Raw genomic sequence first — 23,944 nt, forward strand, 5'->3', positions numbered from 1 at the left:
GAGCGCCTCTTCCCTCATGTCTCTCTAGCTATAATTAAATTAGACTAACAGGCAGCACATGGTTGGTCACCTAATCAGATGCCACAAAATGTGACCACTCGGTGCTTCCCCGCTCAAGTTCACTGTGCAACATCAGTCAGCCACACAAGCAAAGATGTTTCCTCTTTACCTTCAATCGCGGTGAGTCACTTATGATTTGAGACAGGAACTATGTTAAGATCATATTCTTAAGGGTTAGAAGTCATAGTAGACTTGTAGTACTACAAGTCATGACTCTTTTCAGGTTTTTTTTAGAGTCTCATATATTGGTGCTGCTGTTCGACAGTGGTCAGTTAGACAATGGTGGTTTCTTTACATAGCTCTTGTTGCACAACCAAAATTAGTGAGTGTCGATGTCATATCTGCAGCTGGTCTATGAGTGACTTTAGCAAAGGTGTTTGACTGTGGAAGAATGTGGGGCATTGCAAGAGCAAAAGTATGCAAAGAAAGCAATTGACTCAGAGCGTAAAATATAGCATAATAAACACTAAAGCAATGAGAGCATTACAATAAAACATTGTGGGCTTATACACACATAAGCAGCTGACAGATGCACTTCGAGTAAATCTTTGGAGGATAGATCAGACAGAGACATACAAAAGTTTACATATATTGTCTTAAAGTTGTTTGCATAGAGTTTTTTTGCCAGGAGTTGAAGATCTCAGTTGCTTTCTAATTCAGTTTTAAGCCAACCATCTATATTTGACATATTGCTATAAATTGTGAACCTCAGGAAATGAATTCTACAAAGGGGATGGTGTTTATGCGTGAATGACTTTGATAACTTTTAAATGGTTTTTGCAACTTTGATGTCACATATGTGTATTCAGTATGTGCCTGTGTATGTGTGTATGTGTGGCCAGTTACTGTTCATTCTGGTGTCAATCTTCATGTAGGCCCCTACTGGTGTAAACTGTTGTACTATCAACGGAGGCATTGCTGCAGTGGTGGAACAGTGTCCCTAGAGGGCACAATAATCTTTCTTTCTGCATCTTTTTACCAAGTAGGCAACTGATACTTAGGGAGCTGCAAAAGTCATAAAATGAAATAAAATAAAATAAAATAAAATAAAATAAAATGTTGAATTGCCCTTTAAGAATTTTTCTAATTTCCTATATGCTTAAAAAAAAAAAGGCAGAATGTGCACAGAGATGTAAATGTAGAAATGGAGAAATGTTCAATTCAGTTTCCATTTCAAAAGATGAGCTCACAAAGAACAAAATTTTAGCCATGTGACTGTAAAATGGACAAATTGTCAAAATGAGTCTATACCTGACTCTTTGGTGCGCGGAAAATATATTCAGTGTTACCTTACTACTTCTGAAACTGTCGCTTTTGTTTCAATTGAGCACGAATGGAAACTAAAGATTCCACCATATAACAAAGTCAGCAAGAGCCCCGCTCAATAAACTGTTCCCAGGTCGGTTTCTGCTGTATGTATCAATGCATACACTGAGGGAAATTAAGAAAAACTGATCTCAGGTCGGCAGTTTATTAATTCCGCGTCCCGACAAACCAATCAGCTGACAGCCGCATGACAGGCAGGCCTCGCGCATGCGCAGTGGCACACTTTTGGTATGAGGAATATGGCAGCGTCCTGAGCCCTGTTGAGGGAAATACGGCGTAACTGAGCACCTTCAGCATCAGAGTGGGAAAACTGAGAAGCACCGGCCGCACTCAGAGGAGGGTGGGGGGCTGAGGGACGGCTACCATTAATACCCGTTAGCGTTTTTACAGGTAAATGCACCCGCTACCACCTGCCACTGTCTTCAAGCCATCTTCTCCATGTCTGCTTGATTGAACCCCGCTGCTAAGTGCTAGTTAGCTTCTAGCTTGAGGCTAACTACATTAGCCTGCCACAGCCCTTATTTTGCATTCGGCAAACAAACGCTGATAACAGAGGTGTCCGAACTATTTGATATTCTCGTTAGGAGGAGCAGCAGTGTCAACGTCGCTACAAAGGCGCTGTCGTGCTCGCTCCTAGCCAGACAGATAACCGTGTAGGCCCGCTGCAATGAAGCAGAGTTTGGCTAGGCGCTTGAGAGCCAGGTAACGTTAATGCTGCTTGTCATGGATTTACTTGACAGATCGGGACCCAGCGGACATCCCCAAATGGACTTAAGAATCGCCGTTAGCTATCTTAGCGCATTTCGTGCATCTTGTACCTTTGTATCTATTGTCACGTGTGAGAAAACTGCGAGTTTATTACATTTTGCACGCAAGTGGTTGATGAAATCATTACAAAGCCATAGAAGATGAAGTAGAGTAAGTGTCCGGCCGTTAAGTTCCGTCTGGTGGTGAGATTGCTTCATATAATTGGCACATAAAGGGAAGACATTGCAACACGTCTTCTCTGCAGAAAAAGCTTCTGAGAGGAAAACCACTCAGCAGAAACCAGCATGGTTTTTGTGTTGTTTCTGGAAATGTCATATGAAAATCTGAATGTCCAGATGTCCCCTGTAGATATTTTTGTTTATTGGCCAGTGCTCTGCTTTTATTGTACAGTCAGGTCAGGTATGGTCATTGCTTTATATTCATCATAATTTTAACTAGAGATGTAAAAAAAAAAAAAAAAAAAAAAAGTGGTGAGGGTCATATAATGATGTAATGGCAGATGACTGTTTGACCCTTGCACCCACACTGATGCTGATCACCTTTTCCCTTACAATATAAGGATATAAAGACATCCTTATATTGTAAGGGAAAAGGTGATCAAACTTTTAACAAAAACAGGATAGAAATAAGCTTAAGGCAAACAAATAGGCACAGCAAAAGAGCTGTTTACTTAGTATAACATGTTAATTGTTGTGACACTTACAGAAAAGCCTGTTATTGTAGTCTAGCTGTCAGTAATACCCAGCTGACAGTCTGTTTTCAGTTGTTCAGATAGGTCCCATTTAGAGGTCTCCTACAGTCCTATTAGCGGTGCACCAGTGTTCACTATGGGCATATCGTGACAGCCACGGTCGTGTCAGCAATGACCAAAAGCTGTGTTTGTTAAAGTTTCAGGAAAGTTGTGAGACCTGTCTGGGACAAGTTATTATGTAAATGTTGTGTGCTTTGCTTTGGGCCTTCCATTCATTTTTACGTCACCATCTTCCTGTTTGCTCTTGTCCTTTTTTTCTAAATTCTGTCAAGGATAGCCCATGAATAATTTTCTATTGATCTGCATACAGGCAGGAAGAGGTGGGAGGGGTGATCACATGACCCAATCCTGGAATCCGCCTTGGTCTTTTTTTACACTCATCACAGCGCTCTCAACCCTGTAATATAATAATAAAAAAACTGCACTGCCCTCTGCGGCAGCAAAGAGCACGCTGTGCACTGCTTGCTGCAAACATCTCCCATTGTGCATTCCATCAGCCCCCCGCTTCGGATTAGATTCATTATGCAGCTCCATGAATGCATGCTTGAAAAAAAAACTGTTGATGTAAAACTTGGCTCTTGACTGTTCCTTGCACCTTTGTTTCACCAGCACAGGCATCAATTATTGAGACGCCGACACTGGCTAATTTGAAAAGGTCCTTGTCCATTGTTGTGGCACCTGAAAGTAGCCTGTATTTCCATCCTGATCTCTCTGAACACCAGACAGCTGTCCCCTTGGTAAATGGCGGATTCCATCACTTGGGGCTATTTTGCTGTCCCCTGCTTCAGAAGCACGTTGGAATGGAGAGGAAGGAAAACTGGAGTCAGATTTTTCCAGGATCCTGGTAGAGTGCTGACACAGGTTCCTCTTGTCACAGTGCAGCCGCCAGCAAATTACTGCACTAAGGATAGGAGAGACAGTTATTCCTTCAATTTGCTTTATTCTGTGCTAATGACTGCTTTGTCTTTGACGTCTTTATTTTTTAACACAGTCTGTCACAAAGCATGACAGATTGTGTCCGCCCCACTGATGCTTTATGGTTTGTCCTAGTTAGAAAAGGAATGTCTTTGAATTTAGTAAAAAAAAAACCATGGATGCTAGTTAATCTGTTGTCCGGGTTTGAAAGCATCTAGCTGCCTTTAAGTTAAATTACAAGGTTTTTTTATTCAAATAATGCACTGGGCCGTAACACTGAGATGTGGCCTTATCCCTGTTTATCTAAAGCGATCAATAGGCCACAGTAGACTTTATTGACACATGCTCAGCTGGTGCACTGTTGTGTTGTTTTTTGTGCCTGTGATATCAAACTGGAATAAAAGACCTCTACTTCCTCTCTGTTTTGCTGAGTAGGTTGTGGTTCCTTAAGTTTGACTCTTTTCAAAGTGAGCCCGCGAAAATGCACACATGACAGAGAGAATAAAGAAGTCAAAGAGGGGTTTATGACAGATTGTAAGTCATGTGCCGCCAGTTGCATTGATTCCACAGCTCATAGCTGAGCTAATGACGGTGACGAATCAGTCAGTCACAGAGCCACGGACTTCTCTCTGACGTTGGATAATCGCTGTTTACTCAGTATTAGTTCTGTAGGCGAGGGAGTGTTTGGTGGGAGTCTCTCCCTTTAAACTGCCAAATGTTGAATGACTGTGTGAAGTGTGTGGCAGTATGTCGGAATGTGTGTTACATAAACTTGATGTAGTAATGACTTGTGAAGGTGCAGGTGACTTCTTGAGCTACACATGGAGAGCACTCTCTGCTGTGTAGCTGAAAATAAAAAAAAACTCTCTCTCAGTATTCAAATGAAGATCTTCCACCAATTATTTTTGAATAACTTCCTGTGTTGAAAATGTAGAAGGGTGTACTTTCATTTTGATCCTACTCATAACTCACAACTTTTGTTCTGTACTGCAGGTCCTGTGGAAAGATGAATGTCGTCAAAGAAAACAAAGACCTGGCCTGTTTCTACACCACCAAACACTCCTGGAGGGGAAAGTAAGACCCACAGCTTGTTTTTTAACCCCGCTGATAGGATTTCAGGGCTGGTGGCATCGTCTGCTCCACATATTCTTTGTATTGGTTGACAGGCAGACTTTAACCTAAACTCCTCCCTTCATCACCTTGTAAATCCTGAAATCCTGACTCAGTGCTTCCATTGTGTCGACTTCCTTATCTTAGCTGGGGATACGAGGTCCGCAGACCACTGTCAGCAGTCACTGATCAGCACTAATGATTTGTATTTTGTTGAGTTGCACTGCCTTATGAAATGCAACCCCAAAGACACAGATACTGACAGTGAACACAGCACAGAACGACACGACATATTGTATGGCTACAAAAACATGAAAAGTTGCTGCACCTAGTGGTACAGACATTCTTCTTTCTACTTTTTCTTAATGTTTTCATGAAAAGTCACATGTTTTTTAGTATATAAATTAAACTGTTTGTGATAAAAACCTCATTACATCTTGAGTAAAGATCAGATAACATCCTTATCACAGTACAGTACAGATATTTTGGTACAGTAGCTACTGTTGTTGTCACAAGATACTATCAGTGTAAGATGTTCAACAGCATGTCAGGCTGTATCTCATCATAACGATTACAAGGCTTTTGTGTATGTTGTAATGTATCTATAACAGGTTTTAAACTGTGGGCTTAAAAAATTGATCTGAATTGATACAGTATGTTACAGGAGAATGAGACCAACATACTGTATCTATGTAAACATGCATTATGTCTCAATGGCCCACAATCCACGATCATCTAGTGCACATAGGTATCTGTTTTCATTTTATAGATTATACATGTCTGAAATTATTGACAGATAATTAGAAATGGTATATATTACATAGCTGTAATTATTTCCTGTTATATGCTGCCAGGAGAAGGCCATTTTTCAAGCCCCTGGAGGGTTTTTAGGCAAATCTTCTTTTCATTCCTTAGCAAAGTATGAATTATATCTTTCTAAATTTTTTATGTGTTGTAGTTAAATTACACACTGAAGCCAAGAAAGGTCTAAAACTCGATGGGACTTGATGTAGCTGGTGGCCCTCAAAGCGAAGGGATGGACAAGCTCCAGTTTGAGCAGTGAGCCAGTGGGATCACATTACCAATACCTGCTTTCTAAGTGTCTTGGTCCCATTAAGGCCCGCCATTGACTCTTGTAACTCAAGCAGGGCTGCAGAGCATTAGCCATCATCAGAGTTTCATCCTGCTAATGCTTCCTGAAGTGTGCGTCTGAGACCAGCGTTGATGTATTTGTTGTGGATGGTGGAGGCTAGTGCCCCATTGAGAGCGACACAGTGGCACAGTTTAAAGGGACAGTTCGCCCCAAAATCAAAAATACATATTTTTCCTCTTATGTATAGTGCTATTTATCAAGATTGTTTTGGTGTCAGTTGCAGAGTCTGTATCTGTATCTGTATCGTCTGTAGAGATGTCTGCCTTCTCTTGAAAGTAATGGAACTAGATGGCACTTGGCTTGTGGTGCTCAAAGCGCCAAAAAAAACCCCTTGAAAAACTGAACAGCAATGTCGCTTTCTACAAATCATGACCTGGGTACTCAAGATAATCCACAGACCTTGTTTTGAGCCGTTTCATGTAGGAACTGTTTTCTGTCTACCAAACTACACCCGCCAATTATATCACCGCATCACAACGCAGAAGGAAGTGTCCATCTACTGATACCACGGAGCTGGGTGATGTTAAAGCTCAGCTGGGGTGGAGGCTATTACTTTTTTCGCACCCTTCACAAGCACTGGCCTCTTGTCCATGAATAGATGCACACTTCCTTCTGCGTAGTGATTCGGTTGGCGGGTGTAGCTCAGTGTCAGGAAAAGAGACATTGCTGTTGAGTTTATCAGATGTATTTTTTAGCGCTCAGATGCTGAGTGCTATCTTGTTCCTTAATACTGGAGAGAAGGCAGACATCTCTACAGCCAATGTCTCTAAAACTCAGCAACTCACACCAAAACTGACTTTGGGGTGAACTGTTATTTTGAATCACACTGATTGTTGATCTGAATGAGTCGACACATGTCAGCACATCTGGGTGCTTGACCCGGGTTGAGCGTGGGTTGCATGCTGCCTGGCTTTGGTAAATATGCATCTCTATCAGGGATGGAAACTGAATTTATTGATATTACCCTTTAAAGGTCATTTAAAGACTCTCCCAAGAGAAAGAGAAAGAAAGATGAGAGAGTACAGGAGTGATTAGCCAACCATGAGAGAGCGAGTGAGCAGAAAGACATGAAAGTGAAAATATTTGGTGCTTGTTGAGTAATGCAGTTCTAGTGTTTATCAATGAAGCATGACTGTCATTGCAGACATTAGTGCAGAAACACAGACAACTTGAGGTTAACTTTAGACAGCAGTCTCATGTGAATGGGTCAAATGGAATTTAGTAGATCTGCTTCAACCGCCTGTCCACTGTATGAAAAGAATACAACTCAAATAGAGCTTTGATAGGCTAACAGAAAGAGAAAGAGAGGGTTTCATGTTATGATATCCTCTTTAATCTTGCTTCATATCAACCTCAGATATTGTGGCCTACTTTTGATTTCAGTAGGTAGTAAAACAACCAAGTTTATCTTAAATATAAAAATATATTCAGATTGTATTGTGATGCAATATGAAGATATACTTGTTAGCCAAAGCAAGAAGTACCAGGTTTTGCGAGATGGTTTGATTTACCATGGCCTTAGATAAAGGAAACAGTTTTAGGTAGCCACAGGATCATGTCAGACTTACACAGTTACAGTGTCACAGATGAGATGAGCACAGCTCTTCATTTTGAATACAGAATGCATTCCCAAAAAGTAAACTTTAATAAGACTCATTTGTGATTAAAAAGTCCTTCTGTCATGTGAATTGTGAGTATGTCAGACAGTGTTCAGCATCACTTGATGTGCCAACTTCTCTAAGTTCTCTACTTTGTGTAAAGGACATTTCCCTCTGAATGCAGATATAAAAAAACATCCAGTTTTATTTGAATTAAAATGTGTGAACAAAAATGAGGCTTCAGCTCCTAGTTATAAGTTTGGCACAAATGATCAAACATATTTTTGTCAGATGTTTAATAATTGGACTGTATGGCAGATTGGCCGGCAAACGGGGACAATATCTGTCATCTGTTCTGTAGGGAGTTGAAGGGAAAATTAAAAAGCCATTATGATGCGGGTTTGCTTTGTAGTTTACTCAGTTTTTTGTCTGCTGTCCTTACACATGTCTAAAACAAGGATTTCTTTGTGTTTCAGACGTATGGTGACATAATTGAATTAGTGGAAATCACTAGATGTCTGAGAGGCTGAGTTATCCTCAGATCCTGCCCAAGACACACTTCTACAATAGTTACATTTACAATACATCTTAACTGTTGTAGTTTTGCTGTAGTGCAGCAGCATTTTCCCCCTCTCTGTGCCCGTGATCATGTTTAATTTAAGTCTTGGGACTGTAGCTTGGAGAGAATATTAGATTTGTCTGTGTGCGTGTGCTCTCTGAATGAAGGGCATTTTCATTGTGTTTTTTGACACAAATTGATTGTCTCAGATTTTTCTGTGTCATCCAAGGGTTTTCATGCACAGCACACTTTTTCAGAGCATGAATATGCATATCACAATCTCCTTTAAATCTCTTTGAAGCCCTTCATATTTCTGTTGTTCCTCAACGATAAGGAAGCGACAGATGCTTCAGCTATAGCTGTTTTACATACCAGCACATAGGATGTGCTGTAACTATTATTTGTTCCTCGTATTATATATATATTTAAGTCTTTTCAGTTGTTCCCATCATTATACAATGAGTCTGCTCCTCACATTCAGCTGTCGTTCCACCATTATTTGCGTGTGTGAAATCTAGTGTTTGCCGAGTCTCGTACAGGGTATTATGTAGTGTTGTCCAAGCTTTTTATGTAGTCAAACAAATCTCCAGCTTGATCTTCTTTGTGAGAAATTGTGTTTAAAGAGGAGAGGCAGTTGTTAAGTGGGTTTAGTCAGATACAGGAAGTTGCTTAATGCGATACATTATGAAACCCGTGAAGTGGAAGGAAAAGCTCTGAAGACACTCTGTACAGTACAGTGTGACTGAATGGAGAGTAGCCTTTTACTTATCACAAACTATCTCTGTGGTGTGACCTGCACCTGTAAAGCTTGTTTATAGTGTGCTCTTATCTACTCATTAATCCTTTATGGAGAGTTAAAGGGCTACAACACCGTTGTGAACTGTTCAGTGCAAGTCTTAAATTCAGTTTAATAAATAGACATACATTTGGAATTGTAAGGTTTTAATTGCCACAAACATTTATCCATCTTTTTAATTTCTTTTTGTCAAAATGAGTCAAGCTCTTCTGCCTTCAAGTCCACATTTCAGGTGCTACAAATCCTTAAACTAACCACTGGACCTATTTTTTTATATTTATACCTGCACTTGCCTGTAAAATGTTGATTAACAAGTAACGACTAATAGTATTGTCAGGATACTGGAATTTCTAACTGTGACACACTACCTTTGAGAAATATCAATATTTGATACTACGGGGAAATTTGACATTGAGGGCATACAAGTTAGAATTGTTATTAAATATAAATATAACAGGGCTTTAACATGACAATGACGACTTTTCTTGGTTAGTAGCAGAGGACAGCAGAATTGCTGTAGTAAACATTAACAGTAAGAGAGAGAGAGAGAGAAAGCACTGCTGCTATCAGTGTGTCAATATTGCAGAAAATAAGTACTATATGTATAAATAAATTGAAATTTTTGACAATACACGCCATATTCCTTAGTAAAATCTACTGCAGAGAACTACATCTATACAACTTACCTTTATACATACCTGCAATAACTGATTAAGAAAAAGATGATATGTCCAAAAATCTGTCTTAAGTTTGGTGAAAAATTGTCTTGAAAAAGTCATCAAGCATCGAAGTGAAGTGTCTGATACCTGTAGACCCTCATTACATCCATACTGACCACTTTTTAAGGCACACTGTACCAGAGTAGTCTCTTCAAGTCTCTGCTTAGTAGATTTTCATATCTTTGTATGAATGGAAATCTGAGCCACAGCTGTAGGAGTTGTAAAATGGTAAAGCAGTAATGTCAAGTGTACATGATTTGTTCCAGACAAAACATGCAAAAACACTGGGTTATTTAGATTCTTAGAGTCTTTATATATTATTACAGTTTACTCCCCCATATTTACTTTAATCTCATCCCACCTTCCTACATGCAGGCGTTATTTTATTTAGGCAGGTGAATTTGGCTTCAATAGAGAAAGCTCCAGCACCTCCTCTGTACTTATCACTGTATCACTTGGTTATGGAGTTGGCTCAAGAGTTACTAGCACATTTCTTCTTATACTGGCATTGTCATAGTATATCTGGTTATCTTTTAAAGAAATTTTCCTCATGGTCATCTTTTTGCAAGCTTTTATTATGTTCACAGTCAAAGTCTGCACCTTAGAAATATTTTAATTGGAAAAAAGGTAAATAGGTTATTATCTGCTCAAACTGAACAGATAACAATTGTGTCTGTCTTCTTTTATAACACAAACCTGTTCACAACTATGTCAAATTTCACAGTAATCTAGAATACAGAAAAAAAGATGGTCACAAAGAAAGAGACGTACAGAAAAGGATGCATTGTTAGTCTTACAAACACACACACAGAGTAGCCAGGGAGGTTTGAATATTGCCTTTGTACTAGAATAGAATTAAGGGAGAAAAAAATTAGCCCACAGAGAATGAATAATTAACTAAGTCTGTGCTGACACCCGGTTAAGCCAGCCACTTAGCACCAAGGTCAAGACATGGAGAGAGACAGCACCCTGAGATCAGAATAGAGACATGGTGTCAGACTCTGTGGCCAAAGACAAATGACACCAAAAATAATGAAAAGGAAACCTCAGTGTGAGAATAGATGGTTAGAACAGAATTAGGTGTACAGGTTTCTAATGAGGAAGGTAGACAAAAGTATGCGACACTGTATCATTTTGAAAAGGGAAGGAGTGACTGTGGGATGGACCTCATATTCCACTCGCCTCAGGCCACTGCGTGACCTGTCTGTTTATGTTAGTCATGCACTCCGTATACAAGTCCAAAAGCATTATGTGGAAGTATCCTCTCAATTTGACTTCCTTTGACTCTGATTTTTTTACGGGACTAGCTGGTAACTTCACTGGACCTCTTAATGTTGTCCAGGCTTAATGAGGATGTGCAGAAAAGAAAGAAGCGAAGTCAGCATGTTCTGGTTGCACTGCAAGCTATTACTGCTGTGGAGGTGCTAAAAGAACATGCCGTACATAGGTGAACACACTGTACGTGTACACCAGATGCAATAAAGCACTGCTACTACTACTTTCTCTATTTACACGTAAACAGACTTCCTGTGTAAACTTCTAAAAACCTCACTAAACCTTGATTTATCATAACCAAATACCTCAAGTGACCCATTTTGAAATCAGACAGCAGACAGAATGTTATGAATTGGGCAAAAATGCCAACTTAAACTGTTGGCAAACCACACAGTGAGCCTGCCTACTCACACACACACACACACACACACACACACGCACGCACGCACGCAGAAAGATTGGCAAAATCGAATTTCACAGTTCCTTCCTACTACGTGAGAAAGCCCCACACTTGTAACGGTTCTCATGAATTAGTGTTTTAGACTCAAAGAGTGACTCATTAACAAACTGCTAACGTACGCTAAGTTGTGACCTCTCATTTTAAAGTCCCTGAGTGGCCTGATGTGATAAATGCATTCAAAAAATAGCAAATTCCGAAGTATTAAGGCTGCATCTAGTAGGTCAGTATTGAGAAATCACAGTTGCGTTGCTTCAGACTGGTATTACATGTCTATACTAAGAATTACACGTCAGAGTTCCAGTCTGTTGGATTTAGGGTAATATTTATTTGCAGAAATTGGATATGATTTTCGTAACTATGTTTTCAATAGTTTATAACCACCTGAAACTAAGAATTGTTATGTTTTTGTGATCTCAGAATGAGCCATATATATGTACATATAGAGCGGGTCCTCCTCCATGGAGTCGTCCATATCATATTGCTTCTACAGTAGCCCAGAACAGACAGACCAAACACTGACTGTAGATAGGGCCATTTGTGTTTTTTCCCCGGCCACCTTTGTTCTCCTACATGCTTGACTCACAAAAGAACTTTCAGTTGGTTTCAATCTGCAACCTCACCACTAGATGCCACTAAATCCCACACACTAGACCTTTAATGGAGACTGGTATTGAGAACTGTTACTAAATTGGTACAGGTTTCTGACAGGCCGGTACTGAAATATTGATAAGCTGCTATCAGTATTTATATAACATTGATTTATTGTAACAAAGCTGTTATTGTCAAAGTCCCAACTGTCCCCTAATGATGACGAAGCTACCAGCATCAGATTATGTTAGACGCTGTGTTATTATGCGTTTACATTCTGTACTCTCCAGTCATGACTGACAAGATAATATGTTCAAAAGTGTGGGCTGATTTTGAATGTTGTTTTATTAGTTATTTTCCATGTTATCTATTTCTTATAGCTCCTGAGAAGCTCAAGGACTACAGGTCTTTGGGAATTTGTAATATTGTTTAAGTTTTGCTCCTGGTAGTGAAGCAGTGATGGCACATTGCCACCAGACATTGGTAGCAATCGCTTCTCCCTAATTATATATATATGCAGAAACCTCAGAAAACAATTTGATTTATTTCTGCAAAAGATAATAAGGAATTAACTGTTAGATATTTTTTACATATTATCATGTCATGTCTCTATTTTTTGCATCAAACTATGGAGCACAGTATATATGAGTATCTATTGGCATCAACAAAATCCAAACAATACCCATCCCTACATGTTCATGACTTTCAATGCAACTAACTGTCTGGCTATAACAGCTTTAAAAGTGGCAGTTAATAATCTTTTCTCATCGTCTTTTCACCCTGTCTGTACCTTAGCTCAAACATTACCTCATCAAATGTCTGGAAACTGACATAATAAACCTGTGGATGATATCATCGGTTTTCTGAGCCCCAGTGATGTCACCTGTCCTTGACTCATCATTAGCGTACAGAGGGCTACAAGTGGCCCTTTCGTCTCACACCATCCTGCAGATATAGTGGGGTTGTGTTGACGTAATGAGAGAGATTTGGCGCATGGGAAGTCTTGTAATCACAAGTTAATAGAGTGTTGTTCAGAGTAATCAGGGCTTACTGGATCTGTTAGCTTTGCTTCAGCTAAACCCCCCCCCCACGTGTTTGAAAGACCGCCACACATTCAGGCACTTTCCCACATTAACTGCTAATGTTATGTGACTGCCCGTGCTGTTGTGGGTGTTGCTGCCATGTGCAGTTGGCGATGGGTAGGCTGTGTTTCTGACTCACTGCATCTCTGTGTTCCAGGTACAAGCGAGTCTTCTCAGTGGGGACGCATGGCATTACCACTTACAACCCTACCACGCTAGAAGTAACAAATCAGGTCAGTGTGTGTGCAGCCTGTCGCACAGGAACTCAAGTGTCATTCAGGAGCTGCTTCTTTGCTGTGGCTATCAGTTCCTCACAGGCACTTGTGGGATGTGCTGCTCTTGGATCCATGTGACCATTGAAAATCCATTTGCTCTCTGGCTAAAAGCTGAAAGGCAGTATTTTTAACGTCTTGTGCTGAGCCTTTGAATACACTAAGCTTTAATGCAGCAGCATGTCTTTACACTGATAAGAACATGAAACATGTCATAATCAATACCCATTAGACATGAAACTTCACTCATAACCCCCTCACTCAAGAAAATGACTGAACATGAAATAGCATCATGGTTGTTTTAAAGGAATAACATGAAGCTGGGGTAGGCAGAAATCTGGAAAAGGCAGAAAAAATGGGGCAGAACTTCAAAATGCACTCTCTTCCTGCAGCTCTCCCCTCATTGTCCTAACCCCCTTCCATGGGATGACCACATGCATATGCCCACGCTTCATTGTTACTGAGTGTTTTCCATACATTGATTATTTATTTAATCTCATGATGTTGTAGAGCTGTGTGTGCACTCCTTGCTCTGCTTGCTCTCTCTGTTTATCAGAGCACAAATGAGACAAGAATTAGCTTGCTAGCCATGCCCCCAGCCTTCACCTCGCTCCTTGCTGTTGTGGACTGCTTCATTGGGAGGAGACCGAGCAGCAGCTCAGACACGGACCTTTGGTCGGTTGCTGTAAGCAGCTCAGATTTTGCCAGCACAAACCCCCTAGTGCCAGTTGTCATAGCAGGCTGGTGGCCAGTGACAGTGCCGGGTCTAATCTCTGAAATGGCAGCAACAGAAAGTTAGCTAATCAGGTAGGGATTTGGGGCTGTCCGTTCCCCAGACCTGGGGTTTGTGCTGGCTCGAACCAGGTTGCTGCAGCCATTGACTGGAGGTCTATCTCTGGAGTTGCGGCCCGCTCTCTTCCCAACAAGGTGATCTGTGGCAGCAGGGAGTGAGGCGAAGGACACATTGTGATTCGAGGGTCTAGCTAACAACAGCTACATAAACGTGAACTTGAAGCTGCAGCCGTGAGCTTTTGTCTGTGGTTAGCAGAAAGCTAAACTATTAGCAACATTTTCTCTTCATCTCTGAAATAATAAATGCTAAAAAGGTACCATAATGTCTTTTTCCATGTTCAGACTGCTTGTGTGTGATTTTAACAATGTGTTTATCTCTGTGTTGTTGCTGTCTGTGGTACCAGTGGCCTTATGGAGACATCTGTGGTATCGGTCCGGTAGGAAAAGGTCAGGGAACAGAGTTCAACCTCACATTCCGCAAAGGCAGCGGTAAGAAGTCTGAAACGCTCAAGTTCTCAACAGAGCATCGGACGGAGCTGCTCACAGAAGCACTGGTGAGGACAAACACTTCACTGTCATCGCTCACGATGACTAAACAGACCTCATGCACATATTTTTTAAAAGGGTCTCAGAAGTGGTGTTTGATGTGGCTGATCCACGTTTTCTAGTTGCGTCACAGCTGCACATTTTGCTGTGTTGTCTAAAAAACTATCAGCACAGTCGCTTAACGTATGATGCACTGTTTGGGATTGCAGTGCTTGCAAATCACAGGCCCTTTTGACTTACTGTAGGTGTTTATCACAAACATGAATCAGCAGATAGTTTGTTGCTGTGTTGAAATAACGTCATTATGCCGTTTTGAAACAGCAAGAAGGAGGAGGAGGATGGGTATTTCCCCATAGAACTAATTAAATGTATTTGTAATTTTGCAGTGAAGACAGCACTTCATAAGTGTTAGACAAAGATGATTTAACAGCTAGTTGGCACTTAAATATAACACCTTTTATTTCTTTATATTCCTTTTAACAGAGATTCAGAACAGAGTTTTCAGAGGGGAAAATAACTGGCAGGGTAAGTACTGCGATCGTAAAAGAAAACTTATCCACTGGAGTTTGTGTTTGTCACTGTAATGACATTAAAATGAATGCCCCTTACAGCGTTACAACTGCTACAAGCACCACTGGAGTGACACACGGAAGCCAGTGAGTTTAGAGGTGACGCCGGGCGGCATCGACCAGATCGACCCGCACACCAACCGGGTGGTTTGTTCCTACGACTATCGTAACGTAGAGGGCTTTGTCGAGGTCTCTGATTACCAGGGAGGATTCTGCATCCTTTATGGCGGCTTCAGCAGGCTGGTATGCAGTCATAGAGTGTGTGTGTGTGTGTGTGTGTGTGTGTGTGTGTGTGTATATGTGTGTGTTTATGTTTTTGTGTTTACTTCTGTTTGTATGCTTCGGTGCATGTGTTATATGTTGTCTTAACATTTCCTTTCCCTCTCCCCATCACTTCTATCTCTCAGCATCTGTTTGCCTCGGAGCACCGGGATGACATCATTCGCAGTGCCATAGAGCATGCTGGGAACTTTATTGGTATCACGCTACGACTGAGGAAGGAGGCGTTGACCTTCGAGGGTTTTGTGACGGACAGGTTGGGGAAGTACAGCTCAGATGAGAGCATCACCTCACTGGCTGAGTTCGTGGTGCAGAAGATCACCCCTCGACACCCGGTTAGAACGCTGCTGCTTCTCATTGTTCGTCTCAGTGCTGTATGTGAGGGGTTCTCACAGTGAGGTTCAGGGACCCACCAGAGTACTAGATTGCTGCTAGAGGGGGTCTACTTGAAAAATGTGCAGCAGTTTGATTTTCTTGTTTGACATGAGATCCCAATATTCGCATGGGACGAGTATTACCAGGGGATGTGATTTAGAAATAACCCTCCCATGTCTGTGTTTATGTGGTGTAATTGCACAGGATAAGCAAAGTCGGTGTTTACTTGAATTTACAGTCATTCTTTCCTGGATATGATGTCATGGCTCTTTACAGACAGAAAAATGTTCTTTACCTCATGCTGCCATGCAAGTCATCCATGTCAAGATTTTGTTCTTCTGATGGATTTGAGTTTGCTCTTTCTGTTAATGGGTCACCATGCTGTGTAGCGAGAAGAGCATCCTGAACCCAAACTGCTGTCAGAACTTCATTTATAATTGCCAACACAGCCTCCATAATTCTCTACCGGGAAAGATGCCGAAAGAAGCAGCGGAGATAACAAAGAAGCTAAAAATGACCCCAGTTCACTGAGTCCCATTGGCATGGGACGAATGTTATCACATGACCTCTGTATTTGGCAAAATATGGTCAGTAATTTGCAGTGGAATTTTGATTTGACAAATTATGGACATGGCAGATTCGCAAGGGATTAAGATCACAGATGACCTCCACAGTTATTAAAAATGATGAGAGGTTCCTTGTCCTGTGCGGATATGGCTTATATTCCTATCTTAATCCCCTGCAAATCTGCCATGTCTGGAATTTGTCAAGTAAAAATTCTCCCATAAATTACTTATCATAGTTTGCCAAACACAGAGGTCATGTGACAATATTAGTCCTGTGTGAATTTGCAGCTCTGTGATTTGGGGCTGTATATAGGTTGTTACAGAGGCTGCCCTGGCAGTTATAAATGAACACTTTGACAGCACTTTGGGTGCAGGAAGCTCATTTTGCTACACAGCATGGAGACTCGTTCGTAGAAAAAGCAAGCTCAAATCCATCAGAAGAGAGAAATCTCAGAAGATGATGAGGTGGTGACAAAATCAGTTCTGTTTGTTTTACCCAAATTTTAAAAAAGAATAAAGGTGGTTAACACTGTACATCACTGCTAGTGGTGCTGTGCTGTGATAATATCAGTAAATTCAAGTCAAACTCAGACTTCATTCATCCCATTGGAATTTGCCACATGAAGCATGAAAAGGGCTCAAGACAACTTAAGATTTTATTAAATCTTATCAGCACAGTGGATCCTTAAAAACAATCAATACTATATACTTAACTTAAAGTATTAAATGTGTTAAATGCAGTTATAGGGAAGCTTTGAGCTTTGCACCATACTCTGGTTTTCATTGCTCTGTGATTCCACGTCTTGCTAATGATGCAGAAGCAAATTAGTCATGCAGTGCTTTACTTCTAATGTAGTATGCATGTATCTTATGGTTATCAACTGATGAATGAGATAGTAAATATTGACTCATTACATTTCCAATCATCTGTTTCAATTCCTACTTCTGCTCTCAAGCTGTATGTATTAGTTCTCTTTTTTAGAACGATATGTTTAATCTGTTTTTTCGCCTTATCTTTGTCTTCCCTCAGGAGCCTGTTAAGCGTATACTGGCCCTAACAGAGACATGTCTAGTGGAGAGGGACCCGGCTTCATACAACATAGTCACCATCAAACCCTTTGGAGAGGTGGGCTCTCAGAAATTACAGTGACATCATGTTATAAAAATTTCAGGCTGACACTCAAAACCATTTTGCTCTGTGTAGCTGTACTCCTGTAAAGATAAGTGTTAATGGAACTGCCTATCTTTGTGTCATTATGTATGAACTGCATCACTGCGAGTTAACAGCTTGGATGAAAGCACTTGACTCTGTGTGATATGAGAAAACTCTCCCCTCCTCCTCTCTCTGCCTCGTCTCCCTTCAGGTGTTTGCTCTCATCTGTGATGTAGACAACCCTCAGGTGTTTACAGTTGAATTCATCAGAGGTCAGATCAGAAAGTTTTCCTCCACAGAAAGGTACACACGTAACACATACACCTGTCATTATGTACGTAGTGACACAGCAAGCTTTGTTGGTTTAATAAATGTAGGGACTTTTTTTATATTCTCTTATTTGCCTTTTTTTGTACTGTTGACCTAATTTACAAGATGAGTAATTCGCTTGTGTGCATGTGTCTGCTGTATAGCCTTAACTCCCTCCTGTTACTGTGTGCTCACTGTTCGCCGTCCATAACACAGATCATTCATAATGAATTTAGCTGAGTCTGTTTGTGTGCGCGTCTGTAGGGACTCTCTGTTAGCCAGCCTGCTCGATGGAGTCCGCGCATCAGGCAACAGGGACGTGTGCGTCAAGATGGCCCCCACGCAGCGAGGGCAAAGATGGGGCCTGCTGAGCATGCCTGTGGATGAGGAGGTGGAGAGTTTGCATCTTAAATTCCTGGCAGCGCCTCCGAGTAAGTCCACGCCCTTCATCTCATGAGATTCATCAAGTTCAATTAGGTTTTTATATCATATATTCAAGTTGGTATAGATGTAGGTTTTGATTTTAATTTGATGATTTTGACAGAGGTATCCACTTTAATAGTGTTTTTAGCCACGCTAGCAGCATGACTCTGGGTGTGTAAGGTCGCTCAGTTGGTTCAGAATAAAGTATTTCAGCAACTATGGACATTACATTTTGTACAGACATGCATGGTCCCCACGGGATGAATCCTCAGTTGTACTTTGGCATGGTAATGCCTGCTAAACATCAGCATGTTAGCATGGTAATTGCAAGAATGTCAACGGACTAACATTAGCATTTACAACAAAACACCGCTGTACCTAGCCCCCTTTGTGGATCTCATGTGATACCATTACATTTGAGTCACACAGCTATATGACCTGGTTATCTATTGTTTTTTCCACATTCGTAACATTGGATGCTTAGCTCTGTGAGTCCAATAAAATGGAACTACATGAGGTACAAACTGGGCTATGTTGTGCTTACGTATGGTGCTGCAGAGACTCTTAAGCCCATTTTATACAACCTGGTAAGGTGGGAATGTTGCAGCATTATTCCACCCAGTTGTTCTGTATAAAAGGTATGAACACAGAATGAGAGGCATTGTTGTTCTGCCATTAATCTGGCAGCAGTGATAATGACATACCACAATGACATGTGTGTGAAATGAAGGAGCAGTCACAGTAGCTGCTGATGCTGTTGTGTTACATGTCACGCCTGTTTTACTTCTGGATTGCCTGGATGCTATCCAAAATCACACACTCGGCTGGTACGAGCCCTAACCATGAACTTGTTGCTCAATTAAGTTATAGCTAATCAGAAGGAGAGTAGGCCAGGTTATGCCTTTGCCATCTTAGGAACACAAGTTAGTGTTTAAAACTGGCTGTAGTCTCTTTGAGGTGATCTGTTCTTTTGTTTAATTGTTCCATCCCTCCTTCCTTTGCTTAGATGGGAACTTTGCAGATGCAGTGTTCAGATTCAACGCCAACATATCCTACAGTGGAGTGCTGCATGCAGTAACCCAAGATGTGAGTGTGTTCAGATCCTGCGTGATTTCTGTCCAACTGTTGGCCCAAGCTGGATTCACACTCCCTGTCTTTATCTCTCTCTGTGTTTCTCTCTCTGTTTGTCTTCAGGGTCTTTTCTCTGAGAACAAAGAGAAGCTCATCAACAACGCCATCCTGGCTCTTTTATCCCAGGAGACCGAGCTGCCGGCTCTCAATGCCGAGCTGGAGAGCCATTTCCAGGCCATTCGACGCTTGGTGGCCTCTAAGGCTGGCTTCCAGGCTTTCACCCAGCTGCCTAAGTAAGAACGCAGCAGTTATCCCACTGTAGCTTCCTGCTTTGATTTCTTTAAAGTGTACTTTTGTTGAGCTGCTGGTAACAGGCATGCTCTGTCATTCCAAGGTCTGGTCAAGGGTCTGGAGTCACAGATGCAACGTAAATATGAATCCATACATCTCAGTCTGCCCTTTTGTCTCTGTTTCTTACCCTTCTTGCTCTTTTTCTTAAGTCTTTCTCAGCTGTCTGTCCATCAGCCTTTTCCTCTTTTATCTTTGTTCTTCTTTCATCTCAGGCTTTTAGACAGGCACTTCAGAAGGGAGGTTATGTCACTTCACTGTGTTCGGTCGAGCTGTCTGCTTCGATTTGTCTTGACCTTCCTCTCTGGGCATCTCATACTCTTATTTTTGTGCCTCCGTCTCTCTCCCACTATCTGCTTTGCCCATTCTATCCTTTAGATCATTATACATCACAATATTTGAGAACCCTGTAGTCTTTCCGGGTCACTGAGATGTATGAGAGGAACTGTATTTACTGTTTATTATTTGTTCCTGTGAAGCAAATTGGTTTTCCTGAAAGATTCATTGCTGGAGTAGCTTGGTGCTTCCCTCAACCACAAGAGGCAGATTACTATAAATACAGTTTATTTTTGCTTTAAGGAAAACCTCTTTCATATTCTTGCACTCAGTAGTTTAGTAGATGTGACACTTTATGAGCAGAAGAAACAACAAGCCACTTCTGAAGCAATGAATTCTTTGTGTATCCAACCCTAGACCTCTTTTAAATAAGACAGTATTTGTATGCTTTATAATCAGTTGTGTTTCTGTTGTTTACTGTCTGTGACCTTCTCAAGGCATGGTCATTTTAGTATTGTTGGTAAACCTGTGAATGTATGGTTGTGTGTTCCAGGTTCAGGGAAAAGTTGGGAGTAAAGACGGTAAAAGCTTTAAAACGAAACAACAACGGTGTGACACATGCTGCTGTCGACATGCTCTGTGCCCTTATGTGTGTAAGTACACCTTAATGTCTAGACATCAACCAAATGCATACATAAATAATAACTATAAATGTTACTTATATAACGCTTTTCAAAACAAAGTTACAAAGTGCTTTATTAAACCAAAAGAATGACTAACTGATTAAAAAAAAATGTTGAAAGTTATACAGCATGAGACAAAGAGAGCAACATGTGAAGAGCATTTTAAAAAAACTAGAATTTTTCAGGATTTCAGACATTCCCTCGACTTTTTCAGATGCTTGAATTTATTTCAGATCGCATGTGGCTATGCCCACCATGACTTCACTAATGTCCCACAGTTTACTGGTAACCTCCTGGTCTGTTACGCCATCTACACCATTTTAATAAATTAGATCTCAATGCCATCTGGTCCAGGCGCACAGTCATCCTTAAGTTTGTTAATTGCACATTGAACTTCAGCAGGTAGTATTCATAGAAAAGAGAAAGAGCCTCTACAGGGAGAGCTGCTAAAATTGCTGTAGGTGAGTCGAACACAAGGGAGCAACCCACACAGGAGCAGTGTTGATTAAAGATGGAAAGAAAATATTAACTCGTGCACTCGTGCATGGATCAGGAACAAATGCACTTGAATTAAGTTAAAAAGCCTTTATTCAAAGAACATGGCTGCTTACATTAAAACAGCAGCGGGTTTCGACGCTAAGTTCGTCATCAGGGTGCAAAAGGATGGACAGGAGTCAAGCAAACATTTATAAACTTGTTAGGTTGTGTCACCCAATCCTGACTAGCAAGTGAATGCAGGTGGGTGACAGCAATGCATCACATTGAGAGGCCATTTTGAAGGTGACACGCCTCCACAAGTGTTCAGAAAAAAATAAACATCCTGCACAAAAATGAGAAATCAGAAAGAATTATTTAAGTTGTATCTGTACAGAAACATATAGAAAAGTAAATTCTGTATGTTTGACCATCTCTATCTCATGATGCTCAGGAGTAACTGCTCTGTTAAGGATCTAGGTTTAAAAAAGAAATAAAGGAAGGGTGTGTAATCAATTTCCTTATTTAAATCAAGATTTATATCAGGATTTACCACTGCAGTGCATCAAGTTTAAAAATCAAAAAAGATTCCCCTGTGGCGAAATCTGTGTAAATGATCCTCACCTCTATTGAACACCTGTACTGATTCTAAAACTTCTATCCTCAGTTGAAGTGTTTGGCCATGGGGTGGTCCTTATTCTGCGTCCTTATCGTGCATTTATGTTCCAGAAGTCTATTTTTAAGGTGTCTTTTGGTCCCTTTGGTCATGTGTCCTTCCTGTTTTGAAATCAGTGAAAGTCTTTGTTTGAGTCACATTTGGACAGTGCTTACATGTGTTAGGAGACACTTGAAAGTACCTGAGGGTTTCTTTAAACACATGTCCTCTTTGCTTGCTGGTGTACCAGTCTTTTTATAGTGGGAGCTCGTTCGTTCTCAAACTGGGGTCACTTTTAAGGATATTCTTGAGATTTAGTGCTATAGCGTGTGACAAAAAATGAGTTGGAGGACTTGTTTATACATTTTATCTTGGAACAGAAAGACAGTATTGTTGAGGACTCACTCCATGAGCTCCAAAAGAAAATCAGTAGGGGGCATAGTTTCTTGCCTATGTGATAAATAGAATTTCCTTGCACGTATGCCCTCTGAATGCACAGTATTGGTGTACAAGGATTCTACATCAAGACTTACGATATACAATCTCTAACTTTACCTTGTTAGAAACATCTGTAGTATCCTCTACATAAGATGGAAGTTCAAGTACAAATGGTTTTAGAAAATAGTCAATAAATCAGGATGCTGGCTCAGTCAGTGTCTCATTGGCTGACACAATAGGTCTGCCAGGGGTGTTTGTCTTTTGGCTCCTTGTGGATTTTAGGTAGTTTGTAAAATGCCGCCATTTTTGGATATTCACAACTAAGAAAGCCATACTCACATTCCTAGATTGAGCCTGCATCTTTGGCTCTGCTTAAGACAGCTGTGAGATCACATTTTATGATGGAAAGAGGGTTAATTTGAAGTTCTTGGTTAATATTTGAGATTGTTCAGTTGCTGATAAGCTTCACTGATGTATCCATTGTCGTCTATAACCACGACTGTGCCCCCCTTGTCTGCTGGCTTTATTATGATGTCCTCATTGCTGCTCAGCTCTCTGAGGGTCTGGGTGACACCCCATACCAAGTTTATAAAATGTTTGCTTGAGATGCTTAAATTTAACTACAATTTCCCTCTGTGTTTATCAATTACTCAGGTTACTTCACAATAAAAATAGCTCCAAGCTCCTGCAACATAAGGTAAAAGTTGAAATCTCTTCCAGTTTATTGAAATCAAATCTCAATGAAGTTGTCAACAACAGCACTGGAACTCTAATACATTTTGGAGGAAGACGAGGGGCCTTAGTCTTTCATACACAAAAGATCACAGAGTGATCGCTATGCTTTTAAGCAGGTTTGTATCGTTAGACATAGAACGAACAAGCCAATCACTGTTGAAGTCACCTAAAATAATCATTTTACCTGGGTTCCTAAATGATGTAAGGGTGGATAATATGTATTTAGTTCTATAAATACTACCAGTACTCAGATTTTTAGGAATGGTAAATTCACAAACCAAGTGTGAAGAAACACATTTAGCCACGCCTCCTCCTCTTGTACTTCCGTCTGCTCTGTATAATGTATAATTTTCAAGTTTGGTGTCATTGTCTCATATTTTACTGTGCAAACATGTCTCAGAGAAGGTGAGTACATCAAGTTTGTACTGAGTAACCCATATTCTAATGAAGTCAGTTTTGGGAGAAGGCTCCGTCTATTCAGATGCATAACTTTGTGTCAATTATGAGTCAAGGGAATAAAAGTGCTGACGGGGTAGAGTTAAGCAGAGGAAGTTTTTGAGAGAGGAGGATAGGAGAGCCATGGCACACACACGCACAAACACATACAGCAGCCATATTAATGCGCCTCTGTCGAAAAAGGCCTTTCTGGCGGAAATTAATTCATTTTAACCCGAACCATGATTTTTTTCCTAACCTTAACCAAGACATCCCTTTCTGGCAGAGAGCCCTGAAGGCAAACTACTTCCAACAGCGCAAAGCTCCAACCATGTATCAGATTGTTTACCCCAAGTTTGAGAGTGGATAAAATGGGGATATTTTT

At 40.8% G+C, this 23,944-nt stretch overlaps 1 protein-coding gene across 5 annotated transcripts in view; it reads left to right on the forward strand.

Moving 5' to 3' along the window:
* Nucleotides 1-139: 139 nt before the first annotated feature.
* LOC125881792 (dnaJ homolog subfamily C member 13) overlaps nt 140-23,944 on the forward strand; it is a 45,367-nt gene continuing 21,562 nt past the window's right edge. For 2 of the 5 annotated variants that reach the window (XM_049565122.1, XM_049565123.1), the window contains exons 1-14: nt 140-180; nt 4,814-4,894; nt 13,318-13,393; nt 14,629-14,778; nt 15,254-15,295; nt 15,382-15,582; nt 15,747-15,953; nt 17,590-17,685; nt 17,924-18,015; nt 18,286-18,452; nt 19,451-19,530; nt 19,639-19,808; nt 19,910-19,942; nt 20,693-20,792. In XM_049565122.1, the coding sequence (XP_049421079.1) occupies nt 155-180; nt 4,814-4,894; nt 13,318-13,393; nt 14,629-14,778; nt 15,254-15,295; nt 15,382-15,582; nt 15,747-15,953; nt 17,590-17,685; nt 17,924-18,015; nt 18,286-18,452; nt 19,451-19,530; nt 19,639-19,808; nt 19,910-19,942; nt 20,693-20,792 (1,521 nt within the window). In that variant the 5' untranslated portion in view covers nt 140-154. Of the gene's footprint in view, nt 181-1,610; nt 1,777-4,813; nt 4,895-13,317; nt 13,394-14,628; nt 14,779-15,253; nt 15,296-15,381; nt 15,583-15,746; nt 15,954-17,589; nt 17,686-17,923; nt 18,016-18,285; nt 18,453-19,450; nt 19,531-19,638; nt 19,809-19,909; nt 19,943-20,692; nt 20,793-23,944 lie in introns of those variants that run through there. The other 3 variants (XM_049565125.1, XM_049565126.1, XM_049565124.1) reach the window with 3 other exon arrangements.

The sequence above is a fragment of the Epinephelus fuscoguttatus genome, linkage group LG21 (assembly GCF_011397635.1).
Source record: "Epinephelus fuscoguttatus linkage group LG21, E.fuscoguttatus.final_Chr_v1".
Classification (NCBI taxonomy): domain Eukaryota; kingdom Metazoa; phylum Chordata; class Actinopteri; order Perciformes; family Serranidae; genus Epinephelus; species Epinephelus fuscoguttatus.